This window comes from Gobius niger (genome assembly GCF_951799975.1).
Source record: "Gobius niger genome assembly, chromosome: 15".
In the NCBI taxonomy this organism is placed as follows: domain Eukaryota; kingdom Metazoa; phylum Chordata; class Actinopteri; order Gobiiformes; family Gobiidae; genus Gobius; species Gobius niger.
This window is the reverse complement of record NC_136866.1, coordinates 23,991,449-24,006,913: the sequence shown is the minus strand read 5'-3', so window position 1 is coordinate 24,006,913 and position 15,465 is coordinate 23,991,449. Positions and strand designations below refer to the sequence as shown.

General features: G+C 41.9%; 1 protein-coding gene across 1 annotated transcript in view; it reads left to right on the top strand.

Moving 5' to 3' along the window:
* Nucleotides 1–15,072, top strand: part of LOC306975376 (mitogen-activated protein kinase-binding protein 1-like) — a gene marked incomplete at both ends in the record, with an annotated part of 42,944 nt that extends 27,872 nt beyond the window's left edge. Inside the window, 13 exons of the mRNA XM_079572887.1 lie at nucleotides 60–242; nucleotides 2,531–2,646; nucleotides 2,743–2,876; nucleotides 4,778–4,948; nucleotides 6,636–6,699; nucleotides 6,889–7,038; nucleotides 10,238–10,386; nucleotides 10,483–10,883; nucleotides 13,182–13,257; nucleotides 13,359–13,425; nucleotides 13,519–13,607; nucleotides 13,861–13,958; nucleotides 14,818–15,072. Coding sequence (XP_079429013.1) covers nucleotides 60–242; nucleotides 2,531–2,646; nucleotides 2,743–2,876; nucleotides 4,778–4,948; nucleotides 6,636–6,699; nucleotides 6,889–7,038; nucleotides 10,238–10,386; nucleotides 10,483–10,883; nucleotides 13,182–13,257; nucleotides 13,359–13,425; nucleotides 13,519–13,607; nucleotides 13,861–13,958; nucleotides 14,818–15,072 — 1,953 coding nt within the window. The remainder of the gene's footprint in view (nucleotides 1–59; nucleotides 243–2,530; nucleotides 2,647–2,742; nucleotides 2,877–4,777; nucleotides 4,949–6,635; nucleotides 6,700–6,888; nucleotides 7,039–10,237; nucleotides 10,387–10,482; nucleotides 10,884–13,181; nucleotides 13,258–13,358; nucleotides 13,426–13,518; nucleotides 13,608–13,860; nucleotides 13,959–14,817) is intronic.
* Nucleotides 15,073–15,465: the final 393 nt, after the last annotated feature.

Here is a 15,465-nt window from a genome sequence, read left to right as displayed (position 1 = left end):
ATCTGAGGCACATAAGGAAACTGGTTGGAAACGGTTGTTGTATTTTCTGTGATTTTTAGCCCAAGGCGGTGGCCCCGGAGCAGAGGAATCGTCCGCGGCGGCGCTGGTCTCACAGGATGGTTTCTCTGGAGCTGATGGTGAAGTCGATGCTGGACCTCAGGCAGCTGGACACACTGGGACACAAGAGCAGCCCCGTCCAGAGCCGGGACAGGAGGAGCATGTCCAACCTGAACGACACACCGGTACGAAAGCAAAGAACAAAAGAAAAGTGACAAGAAAGTGATGAAAGCACGAGGAAAAAAGATCCTGTAGACTGTGACTTTATGGATTTGGGAAAAGCTGAAAATGCACTCAAAGAGATTAAACTAATCTGCACCAAAACAGGTATTAAAGCAGTACTAAGTAACTTGTTTACCTTAATAAATCCTTTTCGTAGTCCCTCTGGGGGTAATACAGTGTTAATGGGATGATTGGGAGGGTCTTTCATCTCCCCCTGGTGTATCTGTCCAGAAAACAACAATTGCAACTTGAATCACGAAGAAGAAGCTAACAGGCTAACGGGCAAAGCTAACTGCGGGCTAGCGCCACTTTAAGCAGTATTTACAGCCAAGTTTGAGTGAAAAAAAATTATCTCCACTGTGTAATTGGATGTACAATATCCCTCTCTCCCTTCGTCTTTTCTGTCAGTGTAGTATTTACTCTCACGGACAATTAATGAGTTAAAAAAAATCACAAATTGCTGCAACACCGGCAGTTGCGCCTATGGCCTCTAGGGGCAAGAGTTACTTAGGGTTAAAGCAGTACTATCAACGTAAAGTCAGAAACATTTGCATCATTTGTTTCTAGAACAGAGTTGAGTATCAAAAGTATTTCAATCATGACTTTAAAGGATCTATATCATGCTATTTTAGCCATTCCAAAGTTAAGTATAGGCATTTATATGATATATTGTACCTCTACCACTATGGAGCACTCATTTTTGTGATAAATAGAAGTGTTTTCTGGAGGTATTTTTCGAACCCGGAAGACACAACGCTTCGATTCAGTTAACTCCGCCCCCTCTCTCCGCACATACAACTTTACCGTAATATAAATAAACAGCAATAAGTGAAATTGCTTCACGATGCAGTTATACGGAGTTGACATCAGCAATACAGCTTCATAAATGGCTAACACACATGCTAATATGCTAACACACAAGCTAACCCGCGTTTGGATTGACTCACCGCTCTGGTCCATCGCTGTTTACATAGTGGGACTCGCGTTGGTTATAAAAGTTAATCCACTTTGGTTCTGGCGAAGGTTCACCAAACATCCATCAGTGACAATCACAGAAAAACAATATTTTGGCTGATAGTTGCTGAATCCCGGAGAAAAAACAGCTAGACGAGTGGCCTCTCCTTGAAAAAGGTTGAATAAACTCCCGTCCTCGTAGCCAAACGCTCTTCTTTTTCTCCGTGACATGATCGTTAGGTAAGAATAAAGAACAGGTGTGTCCAGAATAGATGACAACGAGCTCCATCTTCCCAGCTGCAGCGCAAACATGACTGATCTGTTCAGACACTCAGGGGATGTGTTTGTTTTGGCCACAGCTGACCTGGAAGCACCTCGGGCACATCCTTTTTATTTTTTTAATTATTTAAAAAATTCTCTTTGTTTCTCTCTTACGACAGAAATAATGAAAAAGCTATTTTACAAATTAAAATCACGCTGTAAGGCATTACATTACAGATGCCGAGCACTTCCGTTCCGCTGTTACGACACAACTGAACACTCAGTCGTTCACCAGGAGAGGGCGGAGCAGCTGCTCAGAGAGCAGGATTCAGGAGGATTACTGAGAGCTGCGTGAATGAAGCCACAAACCACTCTGGGGGTGTTTTTGATAAGGAAATAGCATAACAACATGGCTAAAAGCTCCAAAAAGTCGATTTTGCATGATATAGGACCTTTAAGTACAATACGTGCATCACAGCAAAGACGTATTGCGATATTGTGTCCAAGTCCTATATATCCTGTATTTTGGCTCATATACAGGGGTTTTAGTCATTCACTTTATAACAAATCAAGAGTGAAGGACAGTGCTTACTTTGATCCCCTGCATTCCCTCATCTTTCAGGTTTTCAGGGTAAAGGATCCGAGAACTATTTCATGATCCGGCAAAGATTTGAGATGATATATTGGTGTTTAATGAGAGTGTTCCTGTAACAGATATTGGCCTGAATCCATCACAAAATCCACAATTGTTCTTGAAACTACTTATTTACAAATCAAATACGGGGCAATAGATACTAAATGAAAGGCCCAAGGGTGCACAAGTCAGAAAAGTTGAGAACTACCTTGGTAGAGTGAAGACAGGGCCACACTAGAGCAGTAATTCTCTCCTAAAAGCAGGAAGTGTGTGGTCTTAATTGTTTAATCCATGGCTTCTCATGAGTGTGCGAGATTAGAAAAAATGTCATTGTAATTTTCATGCCCATATCAGTGAGCAAAAGACTTGGCTGAAGCATGTGCTGTGCCTTTGTCGGTGCAGGTGGACGAGAGAACCAGGCGGCGCAGGGCTTGGCTTCGCTCCGATTGGTCGTCTCAGTCCAGGAGCGTCCTGGGAGCAGAAGAGGTCCCGCCCTTCCCAGAGGAGAGGGCGGACAGGTACAATCCGCAGCACAGACAAAAGCCTTTCACACGAACAATCTCCCCTGTGTATGACGCCTAATCTGTTCTATTCTCGTCCCGTTACCACGTCAGCTCCGACTCTGTGACCGAGCCGTCCAGCAGGGGGCAGTGGCGGGGCAGAGGCAGCGAGAGCCAGGACAGCCCGGACAGTGCCTGTTCTCTGGGATACGACAGCAGAGAGTCCAGCCTGGATCACCTCATCAATGGTATCGTTTTTTCTTCTAAATCTCTACATGAACTTGTTTTTGCTCATTTCAAGGCAGCAGATAAATGTTTAAACTTTCTTTTTTGGTTTTCAAACTTGAATTGGTTAGTGCGTCTGCGAAGCCTGTGAGAAACCAAATGGAAGTTTGAATAGTTGCTATCACCAAAGCTGCAGTTATTTCCGTGACATACAGTAAAGTCCTCTGCAAAGAATGAGAGAATCCGATCTCCATCTGTCCCTATTGCGAATAATTCAAAGTGATTCTTTCTCCATTTGTTGTTTGGTCCCGACCATTCAGTTTAATCGTATTGAATGGAGTTAAGAATGTTTATTTTTGCTGACAAACTGATTCATATATAGTATCAGAATATTTTTGTTTGTTTTTTGGTCACGATATTGCAAATGGCCTACAGTTTAAAGTTGGTGCTGATGAGAGTTTTGCTGGTAACTATGGTATCCATCAAACATACTGAAATGTATGGTTAATATCTCTGTAATGGCTAAACCTGTCCACACAAAACAAACACTGGCACAAAGTTCAACGACTCTGCACTTATGAACTACGGTCATATAATTGCCTTATAAATTGGGTTGGGTACATCACGATTGGAAACAATACATGCCTCACGATAATCTCACAATACGCTGATTCTGCAATACTCGATATATTGCACAAAAATAAACAACGATACATCACGATTTTTTACATATCATACTACACTTCATTTGCATTTGTTTTTATGTGCTTAGTATTCCCTTTTTCTTAAATAAGTGAATAAATTACCCATGACTTACACACTGAAAACCTGTCAGTGGCATCACTTCATTTACATTACATCATTGAATCATTATATAAATATGAGCTCAAGATCCATGATAAGAAACCCATGCGCTCTCACTATTGTCAAATACTAAATAAGTATGGAATTGTGAATTTTAAAAACCTAATAATCTACATACCCCACATGTGGGGGTGAGGGGTGTGTCGGGGGGGTTTGCTGTGAGGTGATGGCATGGATCTATTAAAATAGACGGGTGAGGGAGGTGCGAGGGCCAGCGCTGGTCTTCTTCTTCAGTGTGTGGCGTACACGGTGGCGCATCTAGAGGACCTTATTGATACTGCATCGATGCTGTACCGGCAAAACGTGATCGCTTAGAGCAGCTTTAAATTAAATGTATGTTAATGATGATGTTAAAATGTTTAAATCCATGGTCACGTAATATTCATCTACATTTAAAATCAGTTTTTGTGACATCAACCTGCCCAGGGACTGCAGATGGAAATGAGCATTTTTCCTATTACCTGGTACAGTGCATCTTTCCTTTTGGTCAATGTTAAATTGTGCACTGTCCCTGTTTTAAATAAAACCATACCATACCATTCAAATAAACAAGAAACCACTGTCCTGTTTCAAAAGGAATAAATCAACCCTAAACAAAGAAGATTTATGATCATAGAAGCTATCATTAAAAATAATTTGTGTGACACTATTTGGAGCAAAGTGCTGAAAATTCTAGTGCTGCCCTCTGCTGTTCTGACTGAATTGTTCATCATTACTATGCATGATGTCATCAAAAGTATCGACATTGGAATAAACAGTACTGGTATAGTCCCATAAAATATCGCAATATACTGCAAACTCGGTATATTGTCACACTCCTACTCTTAAAGGTGTCCAAAACAACAATATTCAATATTTTGAGCTTGATGTTTGTCAGATGAAAGTGAATGTGGCAGGTTTGTGAATCTAATCACTTCCAACTAATGATCGTGACAAACATTTGTAGATTCTTTGTTCGGCCCCTGCTTCTAATGGAATTACATAACGTTCCAGAATGATGTGAGCACAACCCATTATATCCAGTTGTATTTGCATGTTGATGAGTTTCTGTTTCCCGCAGACGTGGACTCTTTGACCGCGGTCAGCTCGGACGAGGAGGCGTCTGGAGGGGAGCGGCTCCGCGGGGTGACAGTGAGCAGTGTGGAGGAGGCGCTGAGGGCGGTCACTGAAGACCACGGACCGGGAGACTTTCACAAGAACAACGACGAGGCTCTGGCACCAAACAGCACAGGTGAGGAGACGAATCCACTTTCTTATTCAGACGAGTATGTTCGCTCTTATATCGCCTATTAATGGTATAGAAACGCGCCGAAATGCATGTGTTTTCTCTATTACTTTATCAGTCCATATAAAGCTTTCATTCAAATGCAGAGGAGGGTCAAGTGTCCAACATATGTACTCAAGATATTAGAACGACGAAGTAAAAAGTAGTTGTGAGTACTACTGTTTGAGGGCTCTACTACGACGCTGGTTGAACTGAATTTGGATTAGTTCCTGTAACCCCGCTTGACAAACCTTGAGCTTTTGGATAAGTGGTGCTACAAATCAGTCTGTTAAGTTAACCCCGGGTTTCTCTGAGGGTTTGTGAAGTGTTTACGAGAGGAATTTTTATCACCAGGCGGCTGATCACGGTTCATCTGAATGTCAAAATCTATCACTAAACTCATGGTGAATATATTATACAGCGCCAGGAACGGCACGAGTCTGAGCCGAGCAGCACACAAGGAGAATGTTCACAAACGTTTATACAACATTGTAATATTACTATTATGTGCATGGGAATTAAGTAAGGATTAAACAACTCCTCCTCAAGGTGTTTCCTCCTCTTCCCGTTCTGCTGCTCACTCAGAGTTTGGGTGACATTATTATTATTATTATTATTCTCTCCTCTGATTGGTCAAAGAGCCCTCGTCTTATCTTAGCTGGGAACTACACCTGGTCCAGAGCAGGTTTTGCACTAAGGCATTTTAGATCACGGGCTGAAATTCAGCTCCCATGGCGGGTCGCATATTATATGGGGCATATAATAGAGAAAATGTTTCCAATAAATGAATAATAATAAACTGTGATTTGGTCAAAGCCCCAGCTTGACTGTAGCTTCATTAACAACAATGGCTTACACTTGTTTTGCACTTTACAAGCCTGTGTCACATAAATGATGTGTAGTTCATATCCTGAGCTCTTCTTATGTCAGTGCCCTCTGCTGGACATGTGTGGAACTCTTTCCTTTTTTTAAATGTAATGCCCCCTAGTGGCTAGATTAATATTCTGGTTATTCTTTAAAAACCCATAACTCCGCACAGGAATGGGCTCGAGACTTTCTTTTTTTTTTTTTTTTTACATACTTAGGAATTTATGCTCTACAGGGCAGGGGCCGGATTAAATCATCAAATCCGTCCGAATCCGTCCGCGGGCCGTATGTTTGACACCCCTAAGGGCTGTTTCCATGGAGATCTACCCTGCTAAAACCAGGGTTAACACTAAACATATCCCGGTGACCCTCTAATCCAGCTTTGTCGTAAACCCCTCTGCTGATTTATGGTTTAGAGTTGACCTAATAGGACAACAAAATAACAAAAACGGGTTGAACAGAAAAAATAAGACGTACAGTATATACATTTTTGGATCATATGAAAGAAAAGTTCAATTTAATTCCAGTTTGTTGCATTTTTGTTTATTTTTTACATTAAAAAGTTGCTCAAGATGATTATTTACTGACTCTCTCGTCGCAGTTTGATATTTTTTCCAAAACATTGCAACCCTAATATGAATAAATGAGAGTCATTTTTACTCGTGCTGATTGTTTGTTAAGGACTGTGTGGTCATTTATAAACATTCTGATTGTTTAGTTAGTTTCTTTTCATCCGTGCTGTTTCTTGTGTCCGTGGAGTCGGTCACATTGCGTTATCTGTCCACAGCTGAGCGGAGCCCGGTCCCCAGACGCAGCATGTCTTCACACTTCCTGAACCGAGTACGCAACAGGTACAAACCCGCACGGCCTGTTTTTCATCAGGCGCTGCCGAGCTGTTCACAATGATGTATCGCTAAAATGTCTCCTTTGTGTGTAACTTTGTGTTGTTTTGGAGACTTATTTGGAGTACTTTATTCAAAAAGACCTATCCATGTACATTTCTGAAGCACTACTTTGTTTCTGCTTTTGTTTTGACCCAGGCGGAGCGCGCCGGTGTTTGGCACGGTGCACGGAAAAGAACAGGACGGTCCCTGCACTCAGCCCCCGGTGTCCAAGGTGCGACCGTTAATGGGAGACGAACAGGACCGAAGCTCTCAAGACGACTTGTCCACGAGCACCAGGAGCCTGACGTAAGAGGGAACATTGTCTTTAAGTGTAGTTGGTCATAAATGCACAATTGTGATTAGTGTAGCCAATATTTTAGCTTAATTCCTAAACCAATATATTTTTCTCTTTGAGGACAATTTGTGCCTATCTGGTCTTCAAGCTGTTTTAGTTTAGATCTAAGACAACCTAATGAGGGACTCCCTGGTCAAAGTTTAGAAAAGCCTGATCCATGTTGGAAACAGGACTTGTGGTCCGACGAGGTTAAAATAGAACTTTTTTGCCAAATGAGTGAAGGTATGTCAGTGACACATGACATGCATATGACACATATGACACAATTTTTGCTCAAACAAAGACCAAGACAATTGTATTTAAGATTTTGCTTAATATTTTATCCTGTTTTATTTAGTTTTTGTGATTTTATAGTTCACTTCCTTATTGGACACTGACAGGAAGTGACATAGATAGAGTCAAACAATTTTAAACTGTTGCCGTGCCGACCATGTTATGGTATTGGCAAAACTCGCTTCTGTATGGTCTTTATGGTGGGGAGCTGACATTGCTGTAATACCACCCCCTGGTGGCCAGGGGGCGACTCCAAGAGACACTTGGGAGCACTGATTCTAATGGGACTTCAAATGTCCAAAGAGTTTTTCTTAATCTAAAAATGGCTTTGACCGATGTGACAACACTGGGGTAGGTGAAATATTTTTAACCACGCTAGTTTTTGTTCCTCAGTCTGGAATTTGGAAGCATTTTCAGTGCACTGAGTTGCTCCAGAGCCTGTCAATGGAGCTCTGTGGAGGCTCCGCCCACCCCACAAGTGCGGGGCTTCCCGCCTTTTTGCCCTTTTCAGGAACAGGCTGCGTATGAGACAGAGCGGCCATTAAGGTTCACACAGGACTCGGGACCTTTTTCAATGAATTAGGCGGAATGGGACCGACTCATCTTTATTATATTATATCTATGGAAATGAGTCAAACTGCTCTGTAACTTTACCTCTATCTATGTCACTTCCTGTCAGTAGCTTAAAAATAACGCATTCCCAACATTTCTTCATTAAATTGCTGCTTCACTGAAATAAAATGATTATTACTACTTACAATGGACGTCATCCATCTAAATAAGTCACATTTTCACAAGCATTAAAACCTGTCTTTCGCTCTTTAAAGAGCAACTAAAGACCAAACTCCGCCCACATTTGCAGTTTTCCGCTGATGTGGTCGGCTCGTGGGCTGTGGGGGGGGAAGCGAGAGGAGAAACCACGGCGTCAAATAAACAGAGAAAATCTTCACACCGTGCGGCCGATTAGCTGACATCTCCATGGGGCTAATGCTAAGTGCTAATGAGACACGCTCCTGCTGCTTTGTGGATGCAGAAAACCTACACGCCCTCCTTCGCTGGGCGTAATCGGGGAAGGAGCCGCTGATCAGATCGCTGTGAGCTCATGACGTGGAGCTCTACTTTCACAAAGAAGTGGAGGATTCATATACTTTTTAGCCATGAGGGGGCAGTACACACAACAGTTCTAGACTATATAAGATAATGCTCTAAAATCAGCAGATATACAGTTTGTAGCCTTTTGTAGCTTAAATCCCGTAGAGAGTGTTTATCTTCAGGGTATTTTCTCCAACGATTGGCTCTTTGGATCCATAAGGTGCGATGAAACGAATCGGAGGAGGGGTGCTCTTTGGCGGCGGAAACGCCAAGAACTGCTGTTAAGACATATTTTTGTTCACCGTAGAGCGCTTTCAAAATATTGCACTTGTACATTAATAATGTATCGTACAAACAGTAACCCAGAGCAACTCAAGCCTCCTTTTCAACTCACAGGGAGGTCATGCTCACAGTTTTAGACCACAGTTTGTTTAAGCCATTTTTCCAAAGTTTATTAAGTCCAAATGAATGAATTCAGGCTGCGAGATGAGGAAGGAAATTGATATTTGAAAGTTGGGCCGCACAATGTATCGCCAATATAATCTGACTGAGATAGACACATTTTTTTTGCAAACTCAGCCAAAAATAAACAATGCATTTAACTTATAAATGTGTAAAAGTTAAGTTACTTTTACTACTTTTACTAACTTCGATTTTAGTCTTGTTTTGGTCCTGTGTTTTTTTTGTCTTCTTTTGACACAATTTGCTGAAAAACTACTTACTGTGTTTGATTAGAATGGAGCAAAAATCTTAATATTTGTGCATATTGGACCGTTAAAGGGGCTAGATGCAAGTTAGCCATTTTATACTCACTACTGCCACCTCAGGTCTTATGTGTAACTGCACCTTCTATATTAAGCTCGTGCATGACGGCACTTCGGACCTGAATAACACCTTTTTGAGTGACAGTGCAGGATTATAGAGGCAGTTGTGGTGAACAGGTCTGAGCTAAATACATAATTTTAACATTTTTAAACTCTGCATAGTCCCTTTAACTGGCTTCGTCTTGGATAGCACATTTACTTTTCCTCACGGTGGCCTTTATGATGCTCCAAGATCAAATAGCCAGAAACACAAAAGCAATTTATTCTAGAGCATCATTGAGGCCAATGTGAAGAAAAGCAAATGTGATGCACTGAGTCACATAAAGGTCAAATTTGCACCATTCCTTTTTTTCCACATAAAAAGGTGCACCTTTAAAGTGCATATGACACATTATATGCAATTAAAATAATATTTAAGATTTTGCTAAAGATTGTACCCAGCTTTATTTAGTTTGACCATTTTTGTGACGTTTATAGTTTCACTTCGTTATTGGACACTGACAGGAAGTGAAACAAACCATTTTAACAGTTGTTTAAATGTTATATGTTTTGTCAATGGAAATGAGTCAAACTGCTCTGGAACTTTACCTCCATCTATGTCACATCCTGTCAGTTGCTTAAAAAACATATAAACATAACTTTCCTGCCCAACATTAGAATTGCTGCTTCACTGAAATAAAATGATAATTATTATTACAACATATGTTGTCCATCTATATAAACGATTTAAAATCTGTCATATGCACTTTAAATATCGTTCAGCCCTATTTGATCAATTGTAGCGATATATTATTGAAACATTTTACCACATTAACATTATTATATTCAAATCTGTGGCAATACAAGAGTCCAACAAAGTAAATTGGAACCAGAAAGAGGCTTAAATGGAACTGAATTTGTAAAACCATGACTATCACTAAACTTTTGCGCTGTATTTTGTTGCCGTTTGTTCGTTCTCCAGGTCAGACAGCGTTGTGATCCCCAGGGCTGAGAAGAAGACGTCAAGACACGTGTGGAGACTGTCCATTCCTTCAACAAAAGCCTCTTCCTTCCAGGACACCTCCGCGGGTCTACACAAATCTCAATCAGTCCAAAACCTGGCCTACGAACGTAAGAAAACATGTGTCTTGTTTCTCGACGCTCTGGCCGTGTCTTTGTTCATTTTATTCAACATGTAGAAAATGGAAATCTCTCTCGTCTCTCCAGCTCCTGCCTCCGTCTCCTCCTGCGACCGACGGTTGCCCCTAAAGCGACCCCAGCACCTGTTTCTGAACCAGACCAAACCTCCCCGTCCCTCCACCTCGCCCCACTCCCCCAACACCCCTCCCTCCCCCAGGACCCTCCGCTCGTACATGAACCCCACGGCCAGCTCCAAGGCCAAGATCAGCCGCTCCTCGTCTGTCGGAGAGGGCCTGCACGTGGGCACGCCCCCGCGCTCCCCCAGCCTGACCAGGGCGAGCCGGGACGCTGCTGGCGCTCTGTTTACAGCTCCGTGTCCCGCGGCTGTGCTCCCCCTCCGCGCCTCGGTTACCCCCAGGGTTGTCTCACCGTCTCGGATACCCCTGCCTAAGCAACAACACACCCCACGACGCAGCCTGGTTCTGGAGGTAAAGATGCAGTTACACATATGACCTGAGGTGGCAGTAGTGAGTATAAAATTGACAACTTGCATCTAGCCCCTTTTAATGAATTAAAAATCCTTGAAATTAGATTTTTGAAAAATGTGGAATAAATTGTACAGGTTTTTAAAATCAAGACACATGTGCAGCAAATAATTAATTGCCAAAATCCAGAGGTGAGTAGCCAAAATATAGAAGTTAGAGTTACGTTATTTTTTTAAAATAATTTTGCTCAAGTACAAGTTAGAAAAATACTTGGAGAAAATGTTACTTGAGTCCTGTGAGTAACTGAAATAGATCAGACTTTTCCCCTCAAACAGTTTCTCAATGACACCATCAATTGTGTGAAACAAAAACAAAAAATCCATTGAAAATTCCAAGAAAATGGCATGATAATACAGAATAACATATTTATCTAAAGAATTGCTTGAATATCTACTCACAGTGGACGGACAGTAACTATTATTTTTACTCAAGTAAGAGCACAGATATTTTATTATAATCTTACTCAAAGTAAAAAGCACTGTATAATAAAACTACTCTTGGAAGTACAGTATCTTCAAAAGTAAATGTACTACCCAGTACCCATACAGTAAATAAAACCAAACTTGGTAATCTGAGTTCGATGATTTAATAATGCAGAGGGACAACTTAAACCGCTGACATTTCAGTCCTGTCACGAGCAGTGTTGGGGAGAATACTTTGTGATTGTATTTAGTTACAGAATACTGAATACTTGCCTTAACATGTATTTTGTGATGCATTCCGTTACTTTGTCTAAAAATAGGTAATCATTAAAAGCTCTTTCTTAATTGACTCTGTGCATAACTTCAAATCATAACCACGCTGCCCAAGAAGTGACTTCCTGTTTCCATCCAGCTCATCAAAATAAAAGCACCGTCTTATTCATTAGTTCTGCAGTTCATTACTTCAACTTCTTTCTGCCTGACTATTAACAGACAAAACACTTAAAATGTGTGTATTTAATTATATTCTTGTAATGTTGCAAATACCTGCTGAACTAATCAATGAGACGAGCTATGTGCTTTTATTTTGGTGTGCTGGATCGAAACAGGAAGTCACTTGTTATGATTAGAAGTTATGCCCAAAGTCAATTATCTTAAAATCCAATGTTTGGGCACTGTGATGTATTCTGATGTAACTGTTACTGATGTAACTGTACCTGAATACAGATACTTAAATGAGTATTCTAAATACATGTTCTAAATGCATGTATTTAGTTACTCCCCAACACTTGGACGCAAGAAGGAAATTGATTTGCTGTTCAGCCGATAATGGTCACATTTATACAGCGCTTTTCCACCTTCATTAGGCTTTATATCAAGTGTCCCATTTCGACAGCACTAGACCAGTTCAGTCCTCTTGAGACCGGTTCATTTAGGAGGGGCAGCGCCCGCAAGTTTGTGTTTCAAGTGTCTTTAGTGTAAAGTGGTCTGGGCCATTATGGGAGTGGCCAAGGACATTCATATGTATGTGACAGGCAACAACCACAGCTTTATATCACTGTGCTTTAGTCCTGCATCAAAATTGTGGGCACTCTCATAAGATAAGATAAGATGGTACTTTATTGATCTCACAGATGGAGAAATTGCATTCGATGAGAGAGCATCCGGCAGCAGCACCCATTCAGTGCGCACCACTCTTTTGGGCAATAAGAAAGAACGTATGGGAAACCTGTGCAAATCAAACTTGAAAACTTGAGCAATAGATTACTGACATAAATATGAGGGAGAATATATAATTTAATTTAATGATTTCACATCAAAATCAGGCATAGGCTATGAATAGAGAGGGAAAAAATGCCTATATTTTCTGTTAACCAAACTTTGAATATGCAAGCTGACAATTGGCCTGACCAATCAGAGTGGTGACAAGCCCCCCTCCCCTTTCCCCCCAAACCGGTCTAGTTTGCAAACCGCTCCAGACCCCATGGCTGAAGTGGTCTGGGACTGGAGCGGTTTGCTCCGTTCCCCTTTTGGGAACGGAGCAGTTCACTTTTGGCTGTGGAAACACCTTCAAACCGCTCCGGTCTGGTCCTGTCGGTAAAGGGGCTACGGATCCACTCACCCAGTCACACTTTCATTCATACGCCAGTGTCACACATGGGGCGAAGTGTCTTGCCCAAGGACACAACGTCCCTGTGCACCTGCGGGATTCTACATGTCAAATATCCAGCTGTATTCATGACAGGATGTTTGAGCGTTTTTAAACTCAGATCAACATGAGTTAATTTCCTGATTAATCCGTTTCCTTCTTTCCCGGCAGTGCGGCCTGTCGAGGTCTCCCACCCCCTCACGCACGGGCCCGGGCTCTGACGCTGCCCTCGCCGCGGATAAACAAGGTTAGGCGGTTAACCTAATAGCCCGCGCATGATAGATGGAGACGCGGCGCAGGAAATGCGGGGAGGAAATCTAATTAGGTTTGTCACTTTGTTGTCCGCAGCGTCTGACAGACACCAGTCCCTGGAGCCGCTGCCGCTGGAGCAAAAGACGACCTGCGCATTAGAAAGGTAAATCTCCTAATGGAACCTCCACTCCGCAGATTAAACATGAATGAACCATTTCTAACTCACTAACTCGCATTTGTCACGCGTCATTGGCAGCGCTGAGGAGAACGAGCAGGAGGCGGTGGTGAAAGGGCGCCCTCCGGTGGATGAAGAGGGCAGGATCACAAGTGGAGGTTCACAGGAAGGTAAAGCACTGTCTGTGGGCATTTAGAAAGAACAATTAAATGTCTGTTTTGATTCTCTCCGTAATCCACGCTATTCTAAACTCCTTAATTCATCAAAAACACTAAATTTTTATTCCAAAACGCATTTTATCTCTGGAATGGCATTAAAAATCATTACATTTCTGCCTCCTGTTTAAACCAGGGTTCTTCTCAGTCTTTTATTTCAATGTGTGTTTTTGTGCGAATGTCTTAACCGTACAGACTTCACTTTCAGGGCGAGTCACGGACGAGTCCATCACCGTGGAAACGTGTCGGCAGGTTGTCAGTGAGCTCCAGGACTGTCTCAGGAGGACCATCCACTTCTACACATCGGTCAGTCACTGCTAATGTGTGGTGTGAGAGATAGAGAGATAGAGAGAGAGAGAAAATAGAAAGAGATCAAGAAAAGGAGAGAGAAGGAAGGAAGGAAGGAAGGAAGGAAGGAAGGAAGGAAGGAAGGAAGGAAGGAAGGAAGGAAGGAAGGAAGGAAGCAAGGAAGGAAGGAAGGAAGGAGAATGAAAGAAAGAGAGAGGGAAGGAAAGATAAAAGGCAAAAGAAATAGATAAAAGGAGAAAGAAATAGAGAACAGTAGAAAGAAATAGATAAAAGGAGAGGGAAGGAAAGAGAAAAGGAGAAAGAAAGAGAGGGAGAAAAGCAGAAATAATGAGAGAGGAAGAGAAAAGGACAAAGAGAGAAAGGGAGAAAGAAAGAAAAAGATGACAAGAGAAAGGAGAGGGAAAGGAAGAGAAAAATGAGAGAATCATGCCTTGTGCCTGCCTTACAGAGAGATTCTTGCCCTATTTTAGCCTCACAAACAACACACATGGACACGGAATTTTTAGTCTTCTAAGAATATACATTTAAAAGAGGTATTATACTTTAGGGGATATTAAGTATTGCTTTCAGACACATTATAATACACTTTGCTGATTGATTCAAAGATCACTTAAATGTGCGATTTTGTTTAGTATCCCCACTTTATTTGTGGCCTAAAGTCATTCCTGATTCTCCAAAGGGATAAGTTTATAAACATGTTTCTCAGCCTTCAGACTTCACTATACTAGCCGTTTTAAAGCTGTTTCTCTCTTCACTATAGGATTTGTTGTTGGCGCCCTCTGCTGGCTGCTTTCATATCTAAAAATCAATGACATAAAGCATGATAGTAATAGTAACTTCTCTGATTTCCCCGCAGGTTGTCGACAGCGGTCCTGACTTGACCGAAGACCAGCAGCGGATGAAGAGCGTCCTGTCCACTGCGTTACTCTCCGTAAAGACTGAGCTACACTCCCTCCCGCCCCACAGTCCACAGCAGGGGGGTCCAGAGGGGGGTCCACAGGGGGGTCCACAGGGGGGCAGAGCAGAGGGAGACTCCACCTCGGCTTTGTTAGAGCAATACGCCCAACTGCTGCTCCAGTCTGTGGAGAAGAAACTGGAAAACAAGGCCTGAAACAATCACTTTATTGCTGTTCTGTGCAACGCGCTGCACTAAAGGGGCACTAGTACTGGAGAAATGAAAGATTTTTACTCGTTTTGTCAAGTTTTGAGACATTTTGTTACTTTAAGTGTTTAACCTAAACCGTTCTAGGAGGTTTTTCTTGTAGATTTTGTCATTGATATTATATTGTATGTCGGAATGATGAATGAAAGTTATGAAGCGCGTGAGAAACTGCCTTCGATTTTAACGTTGCACAGGCTCTTTTATATATTTTTGATTTTTGTTTGATGATTTTTAGAACCACTGTGGCATCAGTAGATATTGATTGGTCGATTGCTTCTGATGGTTTCTTTTTTAAATTAAATGAATGAAAAAACTGCTATACTTTTAGTTGCGGCTGATCAT